This window comes from Centruroides vittatus, unplaced genomic scaffold, assembly GCF_030686945.1.
Source record: "Centruroides vittatus isolate TY-2023 unplaced genomic scaffold, ASM3068694v2 contig_546, whole genome shotgun sequence".
Classification (NCBI taxonomy): Eukaryota; Metazoa; Arthropoda; class Arachnida; order Scorpiones; family Buthidae; genus Centruroides; species Centruroides vittatus.
Genome location: NW_027122322.1, coordinates 651115 through 673590, shown reverse-complemented (window position 1 = coordinate 673590; position 22476 = coordinate 651115). Strand labels below are relative to the sequence as shown.

At 28.0% G+C, this 22476-nt stretch overlaps 1 protein-coding gene across 5 annotated transcripts in view; it reads left to right on the top strand.

The window, feature by feature from the left end:
- nSyb (neuronal Synaptobrevin) overlaps positions 1-22476 on the top strand; it is a 63664-nt gene that overhangs the window by 25349 nt on the left and 15839 nt on the right. For all 5 annotated transcript variants that reach the window (XR_010881249.1, XR_010881250.1, XM_067274311.1 and 2 more), the window contains exons 3-5: positions 2704-2782; positions 11706-11785; positions 15056-15107. Coding sequence is in view for 3 of the 5 variants with exons in the window: in XM_067274311.1 (XP_067130412.1) it covers positions 2704-2782; positions 11706-11785; positions 15056-15107 (211 nt within the window). In the remaining 2 variants the exon portion in view is untranslated. The remainder of the gene's footprint in view (positions 1-2703; positions 2783-11705; positions 11786-15055; positions 15108-22476) is intronic.

The window sequence follows — 22476 nt, the reverse complement described above, 5'->3', positions numbered from 1 at the left end:
ATTGAAAACCATTAAATGTTAGAAGTTCTTTAATGAAATTCTCAAACTTACTTGGAAGATTTACAGAGAAAAGAAAGGGAAAAAAAAGTAAGTTACAGTTGTACTTCCTTGTATTTATTAAGTAAAATTCAAATATTTTGTTTAAACATACTCTATTGAATTCATGAATTTATTGTATTATTTTTACCAATTTTTAAGATATAGAACCAATTTTCTACTTTTCCACAAAGACACTATCTTTTTTGCTGTTTTTTTTTTACATGGATTTTTTCAGAAAATATTTGTTATGTAAAAACAGAATTGGGTGCAATTTAATTTATGTGCATAATTACTTTATATTACAAAATTAAATAATTTTTATTTAAATTTTTAGTTGAATAATTATGTAATTGGTTGTTATATATATTATGATTTAGTCATATATTTGTCATTTAAAAAACTTTTCTTGTGCAAATGATTACTATATTAAAACAATATAACAACCACATTTTATAGCTAAAAATTTCAGTATAGTGATAACATAACTTTAATTATTGGTTATAGAGTAGTAATAATTTTGATAAAATAGTATGAAAATTAGCACCTTTAATCATCCAGCACAAATATTTAACAAAATAAAAACGTTTTCGATCGTTTTTATTTTGTTAAATATTTGTGCTGGATGATTAAAGGTGCTAATTTTCATATTAATTCGATAAAATAGTAAATATGGTCTGATTGTAAAGTCTCTCCACAGTATACCACACCCTTGTGGCTCAGTTCAGTGATGTCATAACTTACTTTAATGCTTTCAACACATGGTCTGCCTGTGACGTCATTACTTCGTCCCTAGAAGCTCCTCCTGTTTCCTTACTTACTGCAAATAGACATTATGATCGCACATTACTTAAAAATCAGAAATCAGTGTAATTAAGTAAATTTGGTATTTTAAAAATGTTTTATAGGTACACATTAAATTAGTGTTGTTAAAATTCTTTAATATACACAGTCTGAATATTTCTGAATAAGCTGTTCTTAACTAAGATAAGAAGAAGTTTCCTGAGTATGTTTTAACAGAGAACCATTTTCTCAATTGTTTAAAGTGTGATTTATAAATATCATCATTAAATTCGTATCAGAAACAAAAAATGAAATTGTTGCAAATTTCATTCTTTGGTGCTGATAAGGAAAATGCATTGATAATTAGAAAACTGTTTTATTGGAGTTTATTTTTAAAATTGAAATTTTAAACTACTTTATCTTAAAAGTAACAAATATTGCTTTATAATAATAATTAAAATGCAATTCAATGGTTTTTTTTTCCCTTTTTTAATTCAGTAGTTTTTCAGTTGAAAATTGATCATTTGCATTAAATTATTCTTCATAAAGCGAATAAGGTGTGGTAAAATCTAATTTATTAAAAATGCATTTAATTTTTTATTAATATAAAATCAAAGAATATTTTACCTACAGAGTTAATCAATATATGCATTCATCTATGTGGGTATAATATGTGCACTGTATATTGATTATTGATTTTTTATATTGATTGGATTAATTAAATATAATTTATTATCTGTAAAATTGTTCAAATTACTTTAGGTAAATTATATTTAACTTGGTTAATAACAAATTATTTTATGTATTAGTGTTTATCTATGATAGTTACTCGTATGATGCAAATTACGTTTTGTTTTACAATTTAGTCATATATTTAAAAAAATTTTTATATGCAAATGATTACTATGTTAAAACTATATAACAACCACATTTTATAGTTAAAAATTTCAATATAGTGATATGTAAGTTTTATTATTGGTTATACAGTAATAAAAATTTTGATAAGAATCACACTGTATTTACTATTTATTTTAAGTCTCTTTACAGTAGGTCACACTCCTATGGCTCAGCCAAATGATGTCATAACTTTAATGCTTAATGTTGTAATAATTTTAAACATTAGATTATTCAGACTTTTAAACTATTAATAAAAAAGAATCTAGAACAGGATTTAAACCAGCTGCTTTTATTTAATATATGATAACACAATATGTATTACTTTTAACATCTGGATATTTGAAGAAACTTTTTCAATTAGACCTATATTTTAACATAGATATACTGCATGTATTAAACTTGTATGTTTTGTTAATGCAGTCTATTTGAATAAAATTAAGAGCTGAGGAATATAAAAAATTGAATTTCATATGTCAGTTAAATTTCTCGTTACATTTATAAGCTATTTTAGCTTCGTAGATTTATGCTTAGTTAAATTAACTAATTTAAATTAATGCTGTAAACAAGAATACATAAAAAAATTTTCTTTATTTCCAGATATGTATTTGAACTTGCTAATTTAGCAAACAAACAAAAAAAAAATAAACTTGAAAAATATCTGCCACAAATTAAATGTTACTTCTCATGTCAAGTAATTAATATATTAACTATTTATTTATTTTCCTGAATTTTACTCATATATTCTAAATTTGTAACTTAGTAATGATGGAAGTATGTTTAAAATTTCAAGTAAATCCTAAGTATAAAATTATTTTTTAATGTACTGATCATTAATGTTGTGCAGAGTTGTTTTATTAAAATTAGCCCATTTACGTGTATTATTATATTATACACACAAATATTTCCTTTTAATATTTTTAATTAAATTATTTGATTGAGATAAATATGTTCAAAATGTTAAAAATAATAATAATTAAAATTTTTCAGGTAGTGGATATCATGCGTACAAATGTGGAAAAGGTTTTGGAAAGAGATAAGAAATTGTCAGAGTTACAAGAAAGTGCAGGTATGTATTTATTATTTTTTTAAATAATAACTAAGGAATTTAACATGTTTTTTGGTTTCATAATTATATTATTTATAATCTATTTCAAAATCAAACTGTTTATTTACACAGTAACCTTATATAAATTATTAATGATGTAGTGATTGAAATAATAGATCAGATTTTTTTTAATTAACTATAGTATTTACTAAGAAATATTGAATATTGCATTTAAAAAGTATTCTGAAAAATAAAATTCATTTTTTTTTTGTTCAGGATCATTTTTAATGAAAAATCCTTTGTTACAAAGGATTAAAACAATTTTCTGAATACTGACAAAATACTTCATATAGACAATTGTAACCATATTTTCATGATTTTGAGAATATGGCTACAACTGTCTATATCAGGGATGGGCAACCTTTTTCTATGTAAGGGCCACATTTGAAACTTCTGAATTAACGTGGGCCGCACATAAGAAAAAAAAATACGGGTAAATCACAAATATTTATTCATAAATTAACATAGGTATACTGTACTTTGTTATAGCACGCATGTGGTGATTTGTGATCTAACAAAGAGATGACAAGTAATACAATAAAAACGTTCTTTATTTCACCCGTGGTCTTTACAATAAGCAGGATTCTTATGGATTCCGATACTCCTCGTGGTCCGTTCGTGTTCTTGTACGAACAATTAACTCTAGACCCAGGCAGAACGGTTGACGCGATTCCCGCAACAATAAAATAAAAAACGATCAATATTAATCTACCATGGTACAAAGAAGTCTTATATCTAAAAAACTAAAAACTACTTATGCTAACAAAAAAAGGGAAGAAGGAAAAGGATAGAGAATAGGACGAGTATATCAATAGCATAAAACAAGAAGGGTACCCAAAATTGGTGGACACTCTTGTGGTGGTGGTGGTGGTCGAAATATTTCTTTTGTGATGGTTGAGGAAAAATGACGTAAATATACTCAATCAAAAACTTTTCCATAACTTTCCAGAAGTCCCGAGATTAAAATATTCAGTCTTAGCTTAACTAACGTCTCTCCAACTGAGTCTAAGACAGTCTGGAGAACACTACACTGCGTCTTCTTCCTTCGACGTCCCAGCTAAAAGTGGCTTATTTGTTCTTTTTTTTGCCCTCAGGGTTACCTCCTTTCTTTTGTGTTCGAAATAGGTGACTCACCACCCATACTAAGAAGTTTCTAGAAATTGAAAGACAAAAGAACCGAGAACAAAGAAGGAAGAAAGTATAGAAATATATACATCTATATTAGATATATACAAATAAAAATATTGGTGTACTACCACAACTTAATGTGACTGCTGGAATTGATGCGAATGTAATATATCAGATATATTTGGCTGAATATTTGTCATTGCTAATTTTAAATTATTTTTTAGATGAGAGTCTGTTAGCTGATTTCTTGTTTTACTTTTTACTAAATTCATTGTGGAAAAAAACTGTTTGCATATGTAAGTTGTACAAAATAAGGACAGAATTTTTGCCGCATACTTTCTTAAGTTAGGAAATTGATTTTCTTTGATAAAAGTTTTATAAAAATCTACCAAATTTTTTTCTTTAAAAGTATCTTTTAAATCTAAATTACTTTGCAAGTCTATTAACACCAATTGAAGTTTATTTGGTACATTTCATGTTTACTGAAAAAGGTGCTGTAATTATTCGTATTTCGTTTTCTCGGCTAAGAAATTTTTCGAATCTATTTTTAAATTCTTGTTCTAGTTCTTCGACTTTCTCTGCATATTTAAAATAATTTTTAGGTTCAGTGCGTTGTAATAAAGTGGAGAAAAAGTGACAATTTTTGTTATGCAATTGCGTACTCCATAATTTGAGCTTGGATATAAATGCGTTTATAAATGTTATAAATTCAGATATGATAAGATTTTTTCCTTGCATTTTTATATTTAATTCTGACAAATGCATTGTAATATCGACAAAAAACGCAAGATCTGTCAGCCATTCGCAGTCTGAAAGTTCTTTAACAGGTTTTCCTTTCATTTCCATAAATAATTTTATTTCTGGTAAGAGATTGTAAAATCTTTGTAAAACTGAAGATTTGCTTAACCATCTGATGTCAGTAAAATAAACAATGTCATTATTTTCAGCATCAATATCAGACAAAAATTCTTTAAACTGACGATGGTTCAATGCACGACCTCTCAGAAAGTTCACTGTGGATACTACTATATCCATAACATGTTCCATATTAATTTTCTTAGCGCATAAATTCTCCACGTGCAAAACACAATGGCAAATAAATAAATCATTTGGATTTTCGTTTTGTGCTAATTTATTCGAGAGAATACCAATTAAACCGTGTTACTCTCCTCTGAAAGACTGGGTGCCATCAGTTGTAATTCCACTCAGTTTTAATAATGAGAGTTCATTTTTTTCTAAGGTTTTTTCAAAAGACCCGTACACAATTTCTCCTGTAGTATTTTCTTTTAGCCCAACTATTCTGAATCAACGCCTCAAATGAAAATTGCAAGTTAAACCATATCTGTTATGTTGGTGGATTCATCCAAACAAATGGAAAAATATTCAAAGGCTTTTACTCAGTTTTTTAATGATTCGTCAACATTATCTGCCATTTCATCGATTCTTCTCGCAACTGTTCCTCAAGATAAACTAATATTAGCAAAAATCTTCTGATCAGGACATATAATTTCAACTGTTTTTTCAATACATTGCTTTATAAACTTTCCATCAGAATAACAATGAAGAGTTTTTGCCAATAGATTACAAATTTCATAGCTGGCTTTTGTAACGGATTCAGATTCATTATTTGTTTTCATTAAGAATGCTTGCTGGGAGGTTACGGCTTTCATCAATTTTTCCACTTTCTGTTTTCTTAAGTCTCCAGTAAACTGAACGTATTTATTGGAATGTTTAGTGGTGTAATGCCTTTTAACGTTATATTTCCTTAAAAACTGCAGTACTTTCTGAACAAATTAAACAAACAAGATTTTTTTCATAATGAATGAAAAAGTAATCATATTTCCACGACTCATTATAAATTCGATTTTCATCTTCAATTTTTCTTTTCTTTCTTGTTGACATCTATAAATTGAGGATAAATAAAATGAATAAAATACTGCACTAATAAATATAGTAAAAGCTCGATGTAACAAAGTACTATGGAAATGAAGATATTGGTTCATCACAATGAAAGTCCATTTTATCGCGATAACTCATTACTATGGACTCGTCCGTTATATCAAACAGTATATTATTATATAGTAGAATCACGTTAGAACGGGATCTTGATTAAATTGATTTTCAACTTTAGACTAATTACCACCTGTATCAAAATTGTCTACATAAAAAAAAAAAAAGAAATTGTTAGATTAAAGCGAAAAACGAAGAGTAAAAACGGCTACTACTGCTGTACTTTTCTTAATTTAAAATGTTACCTTATTACGCAGCCTAAATTATATCAGACAAAGTAAAAGACTTTTTAGTTTTAGTAGAACTGTCGTATTTAAGAAAAGTCTGTTATTTTTCTCTCGCTATCGAAATGTCTAAAGTTGTCTATTTATTCCGAGACATTTCTTTACCAACTTCATCTTGATATTTTCCATCTTAAATCTAACGAAATATATTTATTTTTTGTATTAAATCTAAAGCTTATCGTCTCCTTTTATGATCCATATCTTTGCTTTACAAACAAATCCACGACGCATCACTCGTGGCGAAATGAAATCAAAACTGAACAATGCTAGGCTGCAATTTTTAATCACATTTTTAATTAATCTAATTTTTAAGATATATGTTCTCCGCCTCGATTTAGTAGTGACTTTTCCCCATACAGCATACTTTTCCTAGCAATAGAGTCGTGCCAGTCATTTATCTAACTCCTTTCAAGGGAAATTTTTTAATTGAAATAACGTGACTTGGGTTTTGAACCGGAAGTTCGTAAATAGTTAATTGGGGCCTCCTGCCCCTAGTTTAAGGAAAGATAGATAGACGGACGACAGTGGGAATTTATAGATTTGCAAATTTTTCAAATTGCAGTCCAAAAACAAGTCGATCAGAAAACAAAACCAAAACTGCACGTACAGGTGAAAATCTACACCGAAAAAATGATTAAAATAAACTTTATATTAATTTTGTGTTTACTTTTGTCAAATAAAATGAATAAAACTACGACTATGGTGAAATAACTAGTCACTTCTCGACTTACGACAGGGTTCGGTTCCGCAACTTCGGACGAGATGATCGTAACTCGAGAAGTGACTGTAAAACAATGACTTGATTAAATGAAATAGCGACTAAAAAGTCCGTAATAACCATGGTCTGCGAGGACTAAAAAATAATTTGAAGTAGCAGGAGAGTGTTACAAGGAATGAGTTTTTTTTTTTTTTTTTTTTTTTTTAATAATTTTCTTTTACTTTTGGCCAGACTGACATCAGCAACTGTCCGTTATATCGAGCTTTTATTGTACAAAACCACGTGCGAACCTCGAGGTCAGTTTTAGCATTGAAAATAATGCAAAGTTAAAACGTTTTCATATGTGTGTTTTGTATTTATTACTGTCCAGTTCTAAGTCTGAATTGTTCTTAAATATTAATAATTCTCTAGTTCAAACATTTTTAATTTCAATTTTGTAAATTAATAGTAACATTTATTATTAAACAGAAATTCTAACTTGGATATTTAAAATCCGAAATTCCACATTAAAAATTCTATTTTTGTAAAATTTCAAATATTTAACATACTTTTTTTCTATAATTCGGATAAACCACAGTAGATTAATAGTAAAAATGTAGAAAATACCAAAAAATTAAATGCAACAATACAAAGCATTGGTAACACTTTATAGCTCAATATGAAGTATCGAGTGAAGTCTGATACCATTAATTACGAGAAACGTCGAAATTACGAGATACCATGCAATTAGAGTTGGCCCTCAGATTGGTTTATTTTTGCGTCTTTAAGGGGCAATAGAATTGTTTACGAATGCATATTACTCCCTTGAGCTTCATTTAGTCTTGAAAAAGGGTCAAGTGTGTATGGACAGTCAAAAGTACACGTGCATTCGTAAACAATTGTAGCATCCCTTAAAAACGCAAAAATGAATCAACCCAAGGGCCGTCTCTAGCTGCGTTGAATATATATATGAAGTGGGTTCTTGGTATTTAGTATGATTACAGACGAGTAGATGTTAGTATTTTAAATTTTTATTTTATAGACCATTATATTGTTTTGTAATATTTTGTGCGACGCAGGCCGCACAATATACTAATGCGGGCCGCGGGTTGCCCATCTCTGGTCTATATGAAGTGTTTTGTCATTATTCAGAAAATTGTTTTAATCCTGCTTAAAACCAAACTTATTTGCTTAGATTAAAAGAAAAATAAAAAGAGAAGAAAAATACAATCACAACAGACAAATACCTTTGAATGAGTTATTCTGATTATATTAAATCTAGATCTACTTTGATACATCTTGTGTATATAATTATATATTGGTAAAGTAAAACTTTTAAGATCTTTTGCATTTGTTTTATAATAAAATAAAAATGGATTAGTTTCTGGTCAGAAAAATAAACAGTCTTGTTTCATGATTTGTTATAAACAAAAATGACTAGCGGCCGGATGGCCGAGCGGTCAAGGTTAGCAGCCTGCCGCCCTGGGGGACCCGGGATCGAATCCGGACGGGTCGAAAAATCCCCAGGAATTTTTCGGGGGGGTGGTCCGTCCGGATATGTCGGTCCCCGTCCCTCACCACCCGGCCGCCCCATCGTGGGCCTGGCCGAACCCATAATGGGCTTGCTATAAGAGGCCCTCTTAGTGCCCACTGGGCGGAAAGAGTTACAAAAAAAAAAAAAAAAAAAAAAAAAAAAACAAAAATGACAAGTCAACAGATTTTAATAACAATATTTAGAAAATCTGCGCACAAACTTAGTGAACATTTTGATATCTATGACATACAACCAAGGCATTTGATGTATATTTTTTTTCTCAAGTTTTCTCTCCTGTAATTCAACCTCTTGGCATTTGGAATGTGGCACAGTAGAAAGTCTCTAATGGTACAGAATTGGGGTTCAAGTTTAATGGAAAAGGATATAGATGTAGATGCTGAACATCAGATAGTCTAGTAGTGTTTATCAAACTATGGGTCATGACCCAATACTGGGTTGTGTTAAAATTTCAATGTGTCACAAAATGCTACTACCTTCTGCAGAAATACTCATAATACTTCTATTACTGAAATATAATCTAAAAACTAAGAACAATTGATGCATCTGTTAAGAACTGAAAATTTTTCAGCAACTTTTTTCTTATAATTATTATTGTCATTTAGTAATAAAATTAAGATTATAGAATGTGTGTGTATGAAATTGATTTCTCTTTTCTATTTTGAATAATATCAAAATAGATATTTTATGTAAGGTCATAACTATAAAGCCATTCAAGTTTCGATGGTTTGGAAAATATTTCCTTGTTTATTCGAATTTTTAGGTTTATTGTCATACATAACAATAAATTATGGATGAATTTGGCACAAGTGGATCAATAAAACTGTTTTAAACATTTTTATTTGTGTTTGTAAGATGATTTTGTCAATTTCATTTTATATAATCTGAAAAGTACATTTTAAAAAAAGGGTACATTAAGTATTAAAAAAAAACTTGTAATATTTTTTTCAAAGTAAAATAGACTTTTTCAAATAATTTTGAAAGAATGTGTTTTATTTACAGTCATCAATCTTACATTTTTTAGCAGTTCAATTTCAGTTTTTATTACTGAAATTTAAGTAAGTTATTAACAAAAGTGTACAATTTTTTATTTTTTTATATACTATACAGTGACTCCAGTTTACCACACTTCTTTTATTTAATATTATAAACATTTGGGTTGCATAACAATTACAAACAAATATATTGGATCATGTAAGTAAAAAGTTTGAGAAATGCTGGTCTAGTATACTTGGGTAAGGGTAATATGAGATGTATTTCAACTTTTAATAACAAAAGAATTTTAGTTGCTGACAAAAATCTAAAAATAAAACTAAAACAACAGTTGCAGAAGTGAATCTGATGAGGTGTAATGCAGAAGCAATCTCACTGTAGTTTTATCAGAGATTACTTTAAATATAAAATTAAGCCAGGATTTAATATCTGCAATAAAATTAAAACACTGAATAGTTTCAAAACTAAAAGATTCTTGGAACATATAAGTAAAATTTTAAAAACTTTATGAAAATTATCAATACAAATGACAGTGATAAACTTCTAGTCAGTTGAGTAGCAGTTATAAATAATAATTTCAAAAGTTTGATTTTTTTAAAATAAAACAACTTAATTTTAAGTTATTAAATTATTCTTTGACATAATATGTTACATGTAAATGGATTAGAAAATAATTGAATTTTAATGCAAAGATGGCCAACTTTGGCTAAGGACCAAAAATGAATAAATGAGACTCAGAATTTTGAATTTTGTAAGCAGTAAATAGTTTTTTTAGAAATGGGAGTAAAAGAAGACTGTCAAATTGTTATATCCAGAATTTAATATTTACTTGCAATAAGCATATAACAAAATTATTTTTAAATATTAGGTTGTTCTTTTTAATGAGAATGTTTATAGTCTCCCAAAATTCAGTAACATAGATCCAAAGAACAATTACAACTGAATGTTTTGTCAAAGCAGAAAGTTTGTCGATATCATTCTCTTCACAATTAACAAGCAAATTAATTTGATATCAATTTTATCTAATGATAAAACCATATAAGCTGAAGTTTTAATTTCTCAATTAGGGTTTCTAAATAATAGATTAAATTGCAACTACCATATTTTAACCGTAACTTACTGTATCATCGTCTTCAAATGGTTTCTTTCATTTAATAATGTCATCAATCATAAAGGATGCTAATATTGCCATGTTTTGACCTACTCTCAGTTTTTGTAAAAATGGACTGTTGAGCACTCATCATTGACTTCAGATTGGAAACTTTGGCCTTTCAAAGTTCACTACCCATAGGAAATTCCATAACAAATTTTTGATGAATGGTTTGAAAATGTCTTTCTACATTAGCTTTTTTAAGAAGTACATTAGCTGAGTTACAAATAAGAAACACACACTTATCTTTCACCATAATAAGAACTTCTCCTCCCATTCACTAAGTTAGTGGTAAGTCTTTGGTTTTTTCTTAATGCCTCCTGGATGACTCATTAAGAATAAAAGCTTCTACAAAACAAGTGAGAATTTCACTGCCAAAAACACTAAAGCAGCAGACAAATGCACTGTAACAAATTCACTTTCCCACTTCTGGCACAACTAATCTACATGTCACCTGCTGACAGCATTTATAGTCACAATGGGCCCAGTCTTGAGATTATGAACTTTCAAATGGCATTAATGTTACCAACTGAAAATCATTCTAGATCATTCCAGATTTGCATGCAAGCCAGATTTTACTCTTTGGTGGATAACTGCCTAACAAGCTGCTACAAGTCAGTTGTAGACGGAGTTGTCTGCTCACTAGCCTACTAGAGGGAGCTAAACAACAATTTTCAATACAGACAATATGACACAGATTACTGTGGGCTAACTCTCACAGGTTGCTGATTGACTAGTAAACTGTGGTCAATGCATTGGTCATTCCTGATGTATATGAATTGTCTTCTTGTATTTTTTTAAAATTTTGTCACTTATTTGCCAGTTGTTTTCTTTATATATTGATATTATATGTAAATTATAGTAAAATTTCTCTATGTAAGCATAAAAATTAGAGAAGTGAACAATATATAGAGATCATTATTATATGTACTTATATGTATGACCAACTGTTTATTATAAAAATGATCAACTTTGTAGGTTTTACTGTATATGTTGTTTACACATTTTATTAGTAGTAAAAAGTAGATATAATAATGCATTATTAAGAATATTTATAATGTATGGTTCAGATGCATTAGAAGAAGGAGCTTCCCAATTTGAGAAACAAGCAGGAAAACTTAAGAGTAAGTTTTGGTGGAAGAATTGCAAGGTAAGTTTGATTTGTTTTTTCCTGTTATTAAAAGTTAAAATTAATTGTGTTACAACTTATATCATATTTATCTAACTACTATCTGAAATCTTTTTCATATTTTATATCTTTTCTGTTACGAAATACTCTAAAGTCAAGATTTCATGTTATTTTAGAATATTCTAGAATTGATATTTTCAATATTAGTACAAGATGATGGTTTAACTGCCTACATTTAGACCAATTTACTTAGTTTCATTCTTTAAAGTTTGGCACTCTTTCAATTTTAAACATACTTTTAAAAAATCCAGCATTTAGTTATTTGGTTATTAAATTGCAGGCTTGGTTGTTTATATATGTATGTATATTTTGTTGAAAATATTAAAATTTAACTATATTACATTATTTAAATAAATTATTTGATGCTTTATTTTATTTCTGGAACATTGAACATTACATAAAATTTATACTGGGTATGTAGGTAATCAAGATTGAAATGTTGATTGCCTGTATATTCAAATATAATTACTCATTATAAAATATTACAAAACATCATAGAATTATTTTGTTCTGTGAATATAGTATAATATAATTACTTATGTTGGTTGAATTTTGAATGGATGGACACATTTTGCATTATACAATTTCTTTTTAAATATATATTACTGAAACAAATTATTTTACAGAAATTTTTAACATTTTATCAGTCTGCTTAGCTAAAATTTTATATAATATAGTTAAATTTGAAAATTTATTTGAGAAATATATCATTGAATATTTGTTGATAAAAATCATCCATAAAATGTAAAATTAACACTAATAATATTTTCAACAAAATAATCTCAAAAATAGACACAAACAAAATCAATTTTTATTTTTGAATCTAAAACAAGGTGTTAATTAAAATTAGAAAATTCTTAAGAATTCCAAAATCCTGCATCTGCAGGTATGTAGGAACACTACCCGTAATTCAGCAATCCAGAGTTAGTTTAATTGTGTTTATTTCAGTTGATTACATATATAACTAGCTGCATTTCGGGCTGACTTACATTTTACAGCCCCTCATCAGTAACTAACGTTATTAAGAACTAGGTATAAGTACAAAATGAATTAAACATAAAAGTGATAATAAAACATAATAGTTGATTCAATACAAAGTAAGATATATTACTATCGCCTTAAAAAATGAAAGTACGTGGACATGATACAGGACATATTTCGGATATCATTTGCTGTATGTATTGGTGAATGCAGCTAGTTATGTATATAATCAACTGAAATAAACATAATTAAACTGTAATTTTGGATTGTTCAATTACCGGTAGTGTTTCTACACACCTGCAGAGACAGGATTATGGAATTCTCAATAATTTTCTAATTGGAATATATCTGGTATCTCAACAAGAAAGGAAATGAGTTAGTCTGATGGTCTTTACTTTTTGAAAAAAGTTAAATATGTAAATGACTAAAGAGAAAATATGATTATACTAAATATTAAACACTGGCTACTATTATAGTAGTAAATAACAATATGAGCCTGCTGACCTTATTGTTATAATTATCAGACTTATCACATACCTTCCTAATTTCTTTAGTTAATGCTTAATATCCCAAAATGCATTTTGACATTTCTTATAGCCCTCTTCAGCCAGATTGCATATATAATTTGACAATATGGTATCATAATTAAAACACACATAAGCTATATTTTTGAATTTATATGTAGAGCACTTTTTTAATAGCCCAGCTGAAGAGGGCTATTAAAAAAGTCAAAGTGCATTCCAGGATATTAAGTATTAATTACAGAAAATGATGAGGTGTTTGATAACTCTGATAATTATAACAATAAAGTCAGCAGGGCTCATTTGGTTATTTACTACTATAGTATTTAAGAAATTAACAGACTAAAAGCTTATATCAGACTGACTACTATTTTCTATAAAATAATGTAGTAATTTGTGTATTAATTGAATATTTCTGAATAATTTTTTTGACACAAAAAGAAATTATTCTAAAAATAACTATGATAGTGTTGACATTTTCAAATAATTGTTTTCTTCATAAAACAGTTTGTTGTAATCTTTATTATGAATTCATTGTGTTATGAAATGACTTGAATTAGCTATATAAAGTGGATTCTTATTTTGTCAATCTTGTTTAGCATTCATATTTCTTTTATGTCATTGTCACTTATGAGTTTTGCATCTTTGAAATAGTCTTTGGTCTCTTTCATATATAATAGTGCCGAGCTTTCATAAAGTTTCAATAAAATATAAGTTTAACTGATTTTTGTATTCAAAATTTGAGGGTTTGTTTTTTCTTATCTTTCAGGAAGTTTAAACAACTTTATCTGAAAACACACAAATCATATGAAAGTATTATATGTACTTTTATTGTCCATTTATATTAGGGACTGTTTTTAACAAGTGTGTGCAGTTAATAATGATCAAGAAAATGATTGATAAAGTTGATGATGATTTGATGGTATGATAAAGCAATTCTTACTTCAAAAAACTTTCTTGTTGTTTTGATTATATTCATTGATTTATTAAAACTGAATAAAATTCTGAATATGTATTTACTTGTATTGATACTAATCAAATACATTTACAAAGCCATACTTAGTCATCTAAACAGTTTTTTAAATGACTTTTTTATACCTGAGATCTTTCTTGTTATATGTATTTGATGACTACTTTGTCATTTTTTTTTTTTTTTTGTGATTCTTGAATAAAAAATTTTCCTTGGAATAGATATTGTAGTCTCACAATGATATGTATATCGAAATAGAGTATTATCATATCATTGCAGTGTTGTTATAATTATTAAAATTATTGTGAAATGGCAGCTTAACTGCCTTCCTCTGGACAAATTACTTCGTATCTAATTATTAACTTAGCCTAATCGTAGCCTGATAATTTGGCAGATAGTCTGGCTTTAGTGTTACTTTCTTTGAAGTCAAAGTGCATAATAATTAATAAAATCAACTATTGGTTAACATCAACCCTTACAAGTTGTCCCATAGCAATTGATACAATGAGAATCTACTAACTATAAAAACTTATTGAAAAATATTTTAAAATAGCAGTTTGTTTTTTATTGAAAAATGGCTTTGTTTGATAGCTAATATTGATTTGTCTCTTATTGATCTCTCAATTATAATAGGCATTATTCAAAGTATGGAATTTTCTAATATATGAAAATTTTTTCATTATTATATGGACTTGGATATATTCATTATTGAATTTTATTACTGTTTACTTTACCTTTTATTTTTTTTTTTTTTTTCAGATGCTTGCTATAATGATTGGCATAGGTGTTGTGATTGTTGTGATTATTGTAGGTAGGTAACTTAAGTATTATTGTTTGAATTAAATATTTTTGGATATGTTTAATGAAAAACTTTTTATAATGCTTTTATATCACATCTTTTGTTTATTTGTATTTCAAATTGTTAAATAACTCATAAATTGTCATCTTTCATTTGAGTTGTTTTTAATTAAAAATTTTTTTAATATATGGTAAAAATATTTTTTAAAGTATAAAGTAATTTCATGTAATAAAATAGTATTTAAACTAATAAAGAATATTACTTCAAAATATTAAAAATTCATTTAGTTAGTATTAATAATCAGCAAAAACTAATGAAAATTAAACATTAGCACTTTGCTAAATAGAAATATCTTTAGCTTTGTAAGATACGTTTAACATGAATAAGTATCAAAATATGTGTGTTTTATAAGAATATAATAATCTGAAGAATGATAATGGAAATATGTATTAAAACAATAGCATAAATTCAAACTTAATTTCAAAAATGAAGAATGTTGTATTTTTATAAAATCAGAATTTTAATATAAAAATTAACATATATTCTAAATTTACTTTAAATTTGAATTATAAAGTACTGGTTTAAATAATAATTTACTAGTTAAAATTGATAAAATATTTTTAATGTGAAGATATAGTAAAGCAAGTTTTATTTGTAATTTTGGTAATGCCAGTCTACTGTGTTAAAAAAATGACTATTATAATAATAAATTCTTAAGTATTTGTTATAATTTACTGTTGTGATGTATCTCAGTGAGTATGTATAGTAGAACAGAGTACATAAAAATGAAACAGAATGAAATAGCATAATTAATTAAAGTTTTTTACACTGTAAGAGTATGTTATTTTTTTTCATTCAACGAAAAATAAGAATGATAAAATTTTAATTAAATAAGAATTATTAAAGGTATTTAATAACACAAATGCATAAACTTCTTTCTAAGATACAAAATAGTCTTCTGAGTGAATTTGTTTGTTATTCATTTAGTTGTAGTCATAACATAAGAAATAGTCATGCGGAATGCTTATATTATGTAGTAAATAGTCTGGCTTAAAGATTAAATAAGATATAATTATACACAAGTGTCCAAAACTTAAGGGCATATCAAATAATCCATAAAAAAACTAAAACATCATGCATTAGCTAAATTGAACAGTAAATTGAATTTACATTTTTTACAAAAAATTTGTCTTCAAAAATGCAGTGATGATGATACTCTATTATTTCCTAAACAGGATACATTATGATCTCGTAGTACAGGATATGATCATTCTGAACAGTAAATGCAACTCTCACACCATTGATATATTGTGCACTGAGTGATCCAAGAGTTCTTGTGTAATTTTGCTTACTCCTCCTTCAGATTATGAATAAATTGAGGTGTATTGCTAAATGAAATTCATTACAAGTGTGTGTTCCCAAACCATCCATGCATGTGCTGTGGGATTCAAATCTGGAGAGTGCACTGATCAGTCCATTTGATAAATATCCTTACTCTTCATTGGTTTATCCAATACTGCTATATGATGTGGGGGCATTGTCATTTGTGAAAACTAATTCCTTGCCCATTGCACCATTGGGCAGTTGAATAGGGCATAGAGTAATGTCTCTACAATACTGTTTACCCGATAGTTCTTTTTTCAAGCACTTGTAGTTCAGTATTCATCATAATGCCCCTTTACAGTGATCCAGCAGCATTGTATTTGTCACTTTGTGAGGTTTGTGGCCTTGTAAGTGCACAAGATCAACTGATGTTTAGAATTGAATGAGAGTCAAGCAGTTCTTGTCTGTAAACAATACCTTGTTCCAGTGATCCATTATCCAATCTTTGTAGGTAAATAATACTACTGTAAACATATATACTTTGGATAAACAACTAGATATCTGATGTTCATATAGGTCTTCAGATGTGTAGTTCTTTTATTACTTTTCCAGCTATTATATATAACAGAAGAAAAGTATAGCTATCAGTCAAAAAATAACCCTCCCCTATATTTCTGGACTTGGGACCTTAAAACTTCAAGAAATACCAAAAAAAAAAAATTGGGGGGATATTTTTTCTGTATGTATGGATGTTTGTATGTGGGGGCATGATTTTGTTCACCCTCTTTGAAGCTTGATAACTCCTGTCCTTTCATGTAGAATTGAAGTTTTGCAGGAAGGTTTGTTTATTATCGGGATTGATGCTGTTAAATTTTGGTGATTAAAGGTTGAGAGTTTGGAAGATAAAAGGAGTTGTGTGTATCTCCAGCAGTCCTGCCAGAAGGTTTTTGTTAAAAGTACAAAGTTTCAGAATCAAAAAGTACCAAAGTATTTAAAAAAGTACCACGTCATAAAAAATGTAAATACAAGGGCTAAGAAAACATTTGATAAAAAAAGAACTTTCTATGCATTTACTTACATTCTAGAATGTTGCTTCCAGGTAATTTTCTTTCGTATACAAGTCTTCCTGCTTCATCATTTCAATTAAACTTTGAGACTGTCCCATTTTGTGCAATTGGTTTCTTCGAGTAAACTTTTAGAGTATAAAAATGCATTTATAATGTCAGTTCAACATAGAATGATTCTTCACCTTTATACTATTTAACAGAAAGAATATTCTTATGGCACAAGCTGAAGAATGAGGCAGCGAAAGAAGGCTGAACATTAGTTTTGACAATAAAGGATATCTGTATTCATCTCCACATTTTTCTTTTTGCAAACCAGAAATTTTCAGGCTCTGTTTCAGTAAACCAAGCTATATCTTGTGTAATTTTTCTTCACTCTTTGTTTAAATTTTTGAAATTTCAGAGCAAGGGGAAGAATTGAGCAAGGTTTTCCTTAATTTACATTTGCAGGATCCATCACTTCAAGCAGCTGTAGATTTGTGAACATACTATGTGATAGGAACTGGTTAAACATCTCTTTGATCAGTTTTACATAAAAATTTAATGTTCCAACTTGGAATTCATTAAGGTGTTTATCAGTTATTTTGAAGACATTTTCAATATAAATAGTTTCTACTTTGGCTCCATGATAAATATCATTTAGGTGAAGATAAACTGATTGATTACTAAAATTGATTCTTGATTACTTCTTTCTTGATAAAGTAACCAAGGATAACTTTTAACAATGCTGTCAATTGAAAGGCTTAGTTTGTATACTCTAAATCTCTCAGCTTGAAATTCAATATTAAGGTTATTAACATTGGGCAAAATGAATGCTAAAAAAACATATTAACTGGGTTCTGTAATTCTTCTTATATTCTACTAGCTGATTTAACATTATCTTCTAATGCTGCTGAGGTAGAGTTTAGTATGAGAACTGCCTGTTCATCCAATATTCTCTTTATTACTTCTTCAAGCAACAGCTATCTAGTATGACAAATGTGCAAAATTTTACATGGATCTGTATTAGTAAAGACTTGAAACTCCTTATACTCAGTCAAACGCTTTGGACTATTGGAAAGATATGAATGACTCAAGCTTCAAGCTAACTCTTCTATATGATTTGGCAAAAAGGAACAAGTCTTTGATGCACATAAATGCATTGAATGGCATACACAATTTTGCACAAAAAGAAAAGTTAGAGAATCAAAAATTCTTTTAGCCCTGCAATCTGTTATCATTGTAAAATAACATTAAAAATACACTGTATCTGCTATTTTTTTTTAACATTACAGTAATAATATCTGGCTATCAAAACAAGTTATTTAACAATAGTTGTTAGAAACAGTTGTTAATTAGTTATTAGAAACAATAGAAACATCAGTTGTTTTGTCTAAAATTAATAAAAACCTTTTTACCTTTAATTTTCCAATACAGTAGACCCCCCCATAACACAGTAGATACGTTCTGTGTTATATGAATTCCGTGTTGTATGAGTCACTTAGATTTTACAAATACATGAACTGTTCACAGCTTGACACTTGTGCAGTTTAGGGGGTACAGCTGTTTGAAAGGTTTTCTTCCGTAAAATTAATCGATTCTAGACTAATTTGACTCTAATATTTCCAAAACACGTATAATTTTTTGGGAATAATCCATATAAACTATGCTATAAATAAAAAATTGTAGGAATACTTACCAAGAGTGCACCATTCAAAGATGCCATTGCTTAAGCTTGTTTTTGTTGTGGAGCAGCTCATTGAACGGTGGATGCGTTTCCTGATATCTTATTCTTTCTGCGAAAAATTTGCTGAACTTTGGAGACATCATTAATAGAAATACAATTTTTATGGCTGTTGAATAATAAATGTTTTTTAGTAGGTCTGCTGCTCATTTAAACTCAATGGTTTGTGTTAGTTCATCATTATGAAAGTTGCAGCATTGCCAAATTATGTTGTTAGTATTGTCAGATTTGGTTGTTAGGATTAATTCTTGATTTAGAAAACATTACATTATTAATAAATGACAATAATTAAATGATACAGGATTAATTTAAAATTAAACATTTTTGTTAAAATAGCACCAAATTATATTGAAGTAGTACCAACAGTACCAAAACATCGATTTTTGAGCAAAAGTACCAGTTCTGGCAGCTCTGATCTCCAGTAGAGTCAGACTTTGACAATTTTACTTGATATTAGCATTTACAATTTTTTATGAGACCCATCTCTACCCTCATAATTAAGCTTAATGTTGACTGAGAAGCTGATGAGTTACCAAAAATGAAGAGTTTTAGGGATATAGTATAATGATGATAGTATAAATAGTAGAATTTTTGTATAGGCATTGATGCACAAGTCCATGTCAGTATTAACTACTAACAGTGATTATTCCTATTTCTAATTAAATTTTTATTAAAAAACTATTGATTATTCAGTGGTTACTTTGAAGTTAGTGACATTTACATGGTGACATTTTGCAGTGAAATCTTGGTAAAAAAAAGGTTAAATTCTATGTTGACACATGGAATCAATGCTATTAACAATGCTAATGATAATTTATTTGATCGTAGTGTACATTATAGAGATAAAAATTAGATTACATGTATTTATTTTTTGTTTGAATGACACAATGAGTTTTATGGAATGTTGAGTTATCGAGAGTTAATGTTCTGGGACTCTACTGTATTTACCAGAGTGATAAACAAATAGAATAGTGCTTATAAAAAAATTACTGTATACCATTTACTTTAACTTTGACAATCACAAATATTTTCTAATGTTTGGTGAAGTTATTTAACATAGAAATTAATATAATAACAAAAATTTAGTATAAATGAACATTATACCATATGCTGTTTACAATAGCTGATGCACCAGCTGTATAATATTGTTACAAATGGCCAAGTGTAAGCAAAGATGTTTTCCAAAATTCCATTATCATATAGTAAATGTAGTAGCACTGTCATAGTACAATGTTTTGTAAACTAATATTTTATTTGAGGTGTTGATTTTGACTTGACTGTGATTATGCAATAGAGCTGATGTAGTGTTCTTACCAAGACAACTGAAGATTTTTAGCAGTTGCTTGTTGGTAGCGATAGGTGGAGCCTGTTTGCACATGAGTTTTTTTATAATATGCTAATTTTTTTGTGAAGCTGGATAACAAGGAGATTGAAAATAAGGCATTTCCTATACAATCAAGCTCATCAGTGTGTCCCTTATGTGGTTTATTTGTCAGCTGTAATTTTTATAGTACATTTAATAATGTTTTAATACAAAATTTTCATCAAAACTAAGCTGGTAAGATTCCCACAATTACATGACAAAATATTTACAAAATAACTCAATTTTATGAAAAATTTGCAGTCATATTTTTACACAATATTATTATTTAATAATACTGTACTGTAATAAAAAAATACAAAATAATTGTAGAAATATAATTAAAATATAATTATTTTGTACTTTTTGTTTATAGAAAAAAAACTTTGATATGGCTGATTAGGCTTGATAATTGTGGGTTAGATGATTGCAAGTCTGCTATATATACAGGTATTACTCATATTACATGGTAGTTATGTTCTGAAAAAATGCTGTGTTATGCAAATCCATGCTACATGAAACAAAGAACTAATGCAAAACATAGGGTTATGTTTCAGAAGTTAGCAAAAGTATACTATTCTTTTTCGTACTAAGAGAAGTATATCTATTAAAGCAATCAATAATTTATTTCCAATCAATAATTAATTAACACTCACAACTAAAAGTACTGTATTATGTGTTAATATTAATTTTAGTTAAACAGCATTTTCTTTTTACAAAGTATAGTCATCTCAGCTTTTTGTTGATCTTGATTGGAAATATCAGCAACATTTTCATATTTTTTATTTTTATCATAAAAAATTTTTATGAATGAAGAAATAAAATTGTTATTACAGTAGAGCATCAATTATCTGACTCAATTGGAGACTGGGGTTGATCAGATAACTGAAAAAACGGATAATCGAAAAGTATGAAAAAATACATTATTAGTATAGTATATTAGTGTATCCATGTAATTAGTATATTGGTATATCGCTATTAACCTACTTTGCATTGAATTTTCATTGATGTTAAGCCTAACAAAATTTTTAAAAAATAAGAATCATCATTATTGTATCGTTAAAGATTATTTGTTTATTTTGCAACAAAATAAATACAAAAATAAAGAAAAATAGAAAAATAAGCTTGGTTTAAATACTAGCTTCCCTTTCACGGTCGAGCCAGTGTTGCCAACTAAAACATGCAAAAATTTAACAAAAATAATAATAAAGTAGCCAAGACATAGTCAAATATTGTAGCGCCACATCACTAGTGGACATTTGAATTTGCCGACTAGAATGCGGTCGGTTAACCGATGTGACGGTTGGTCGGGGGTCGGATAATCGATGCTCTACTGTAATTGAAAATTTTTTCTAGAGGGTCACATTTGTTCAGTTGAGTACTGAGCATTTTTTCCAGAATTTGTGTTCAAGTAATGAGATACCACCTTATTTCGTTCATTGTTTTGTGAATTATTGCTTACCTACAGTTTAAAAAAAAAGTTTAATAGAAATTATTTAAAAATGTTTAAATAAACTTTACTAAATACCAAGATTAATGTATAAAAACAAAACAGTGACAGTGTTAAGGGCTAAAGTCTGACACCTGGTTGATAGGAAAGATAGTGCAATTTTTCTTTCTTGACCTCAGTTTTCATTAAAGTAAACCTGATGAAGGTACAAAATAACTTTGAAAATATAAATATTTTAAAATCCATGGGCAAATTTGAGATAACACACATGCTTACTTGAGTTTAAAAAAATACCAAATTACAAAGTTTATACTTAAAAATGATGAAATTTTGTACGAAGGATTTCCAAAACTGTGATACAGTGAAACCAGAAGTCTTGTTGTACAGGGGATATCCCCAATTTTCAAGTCGTGTTAGAATGAAACTGTGTTGTAGAAGTATCATGTTGTACAAGGGTTACC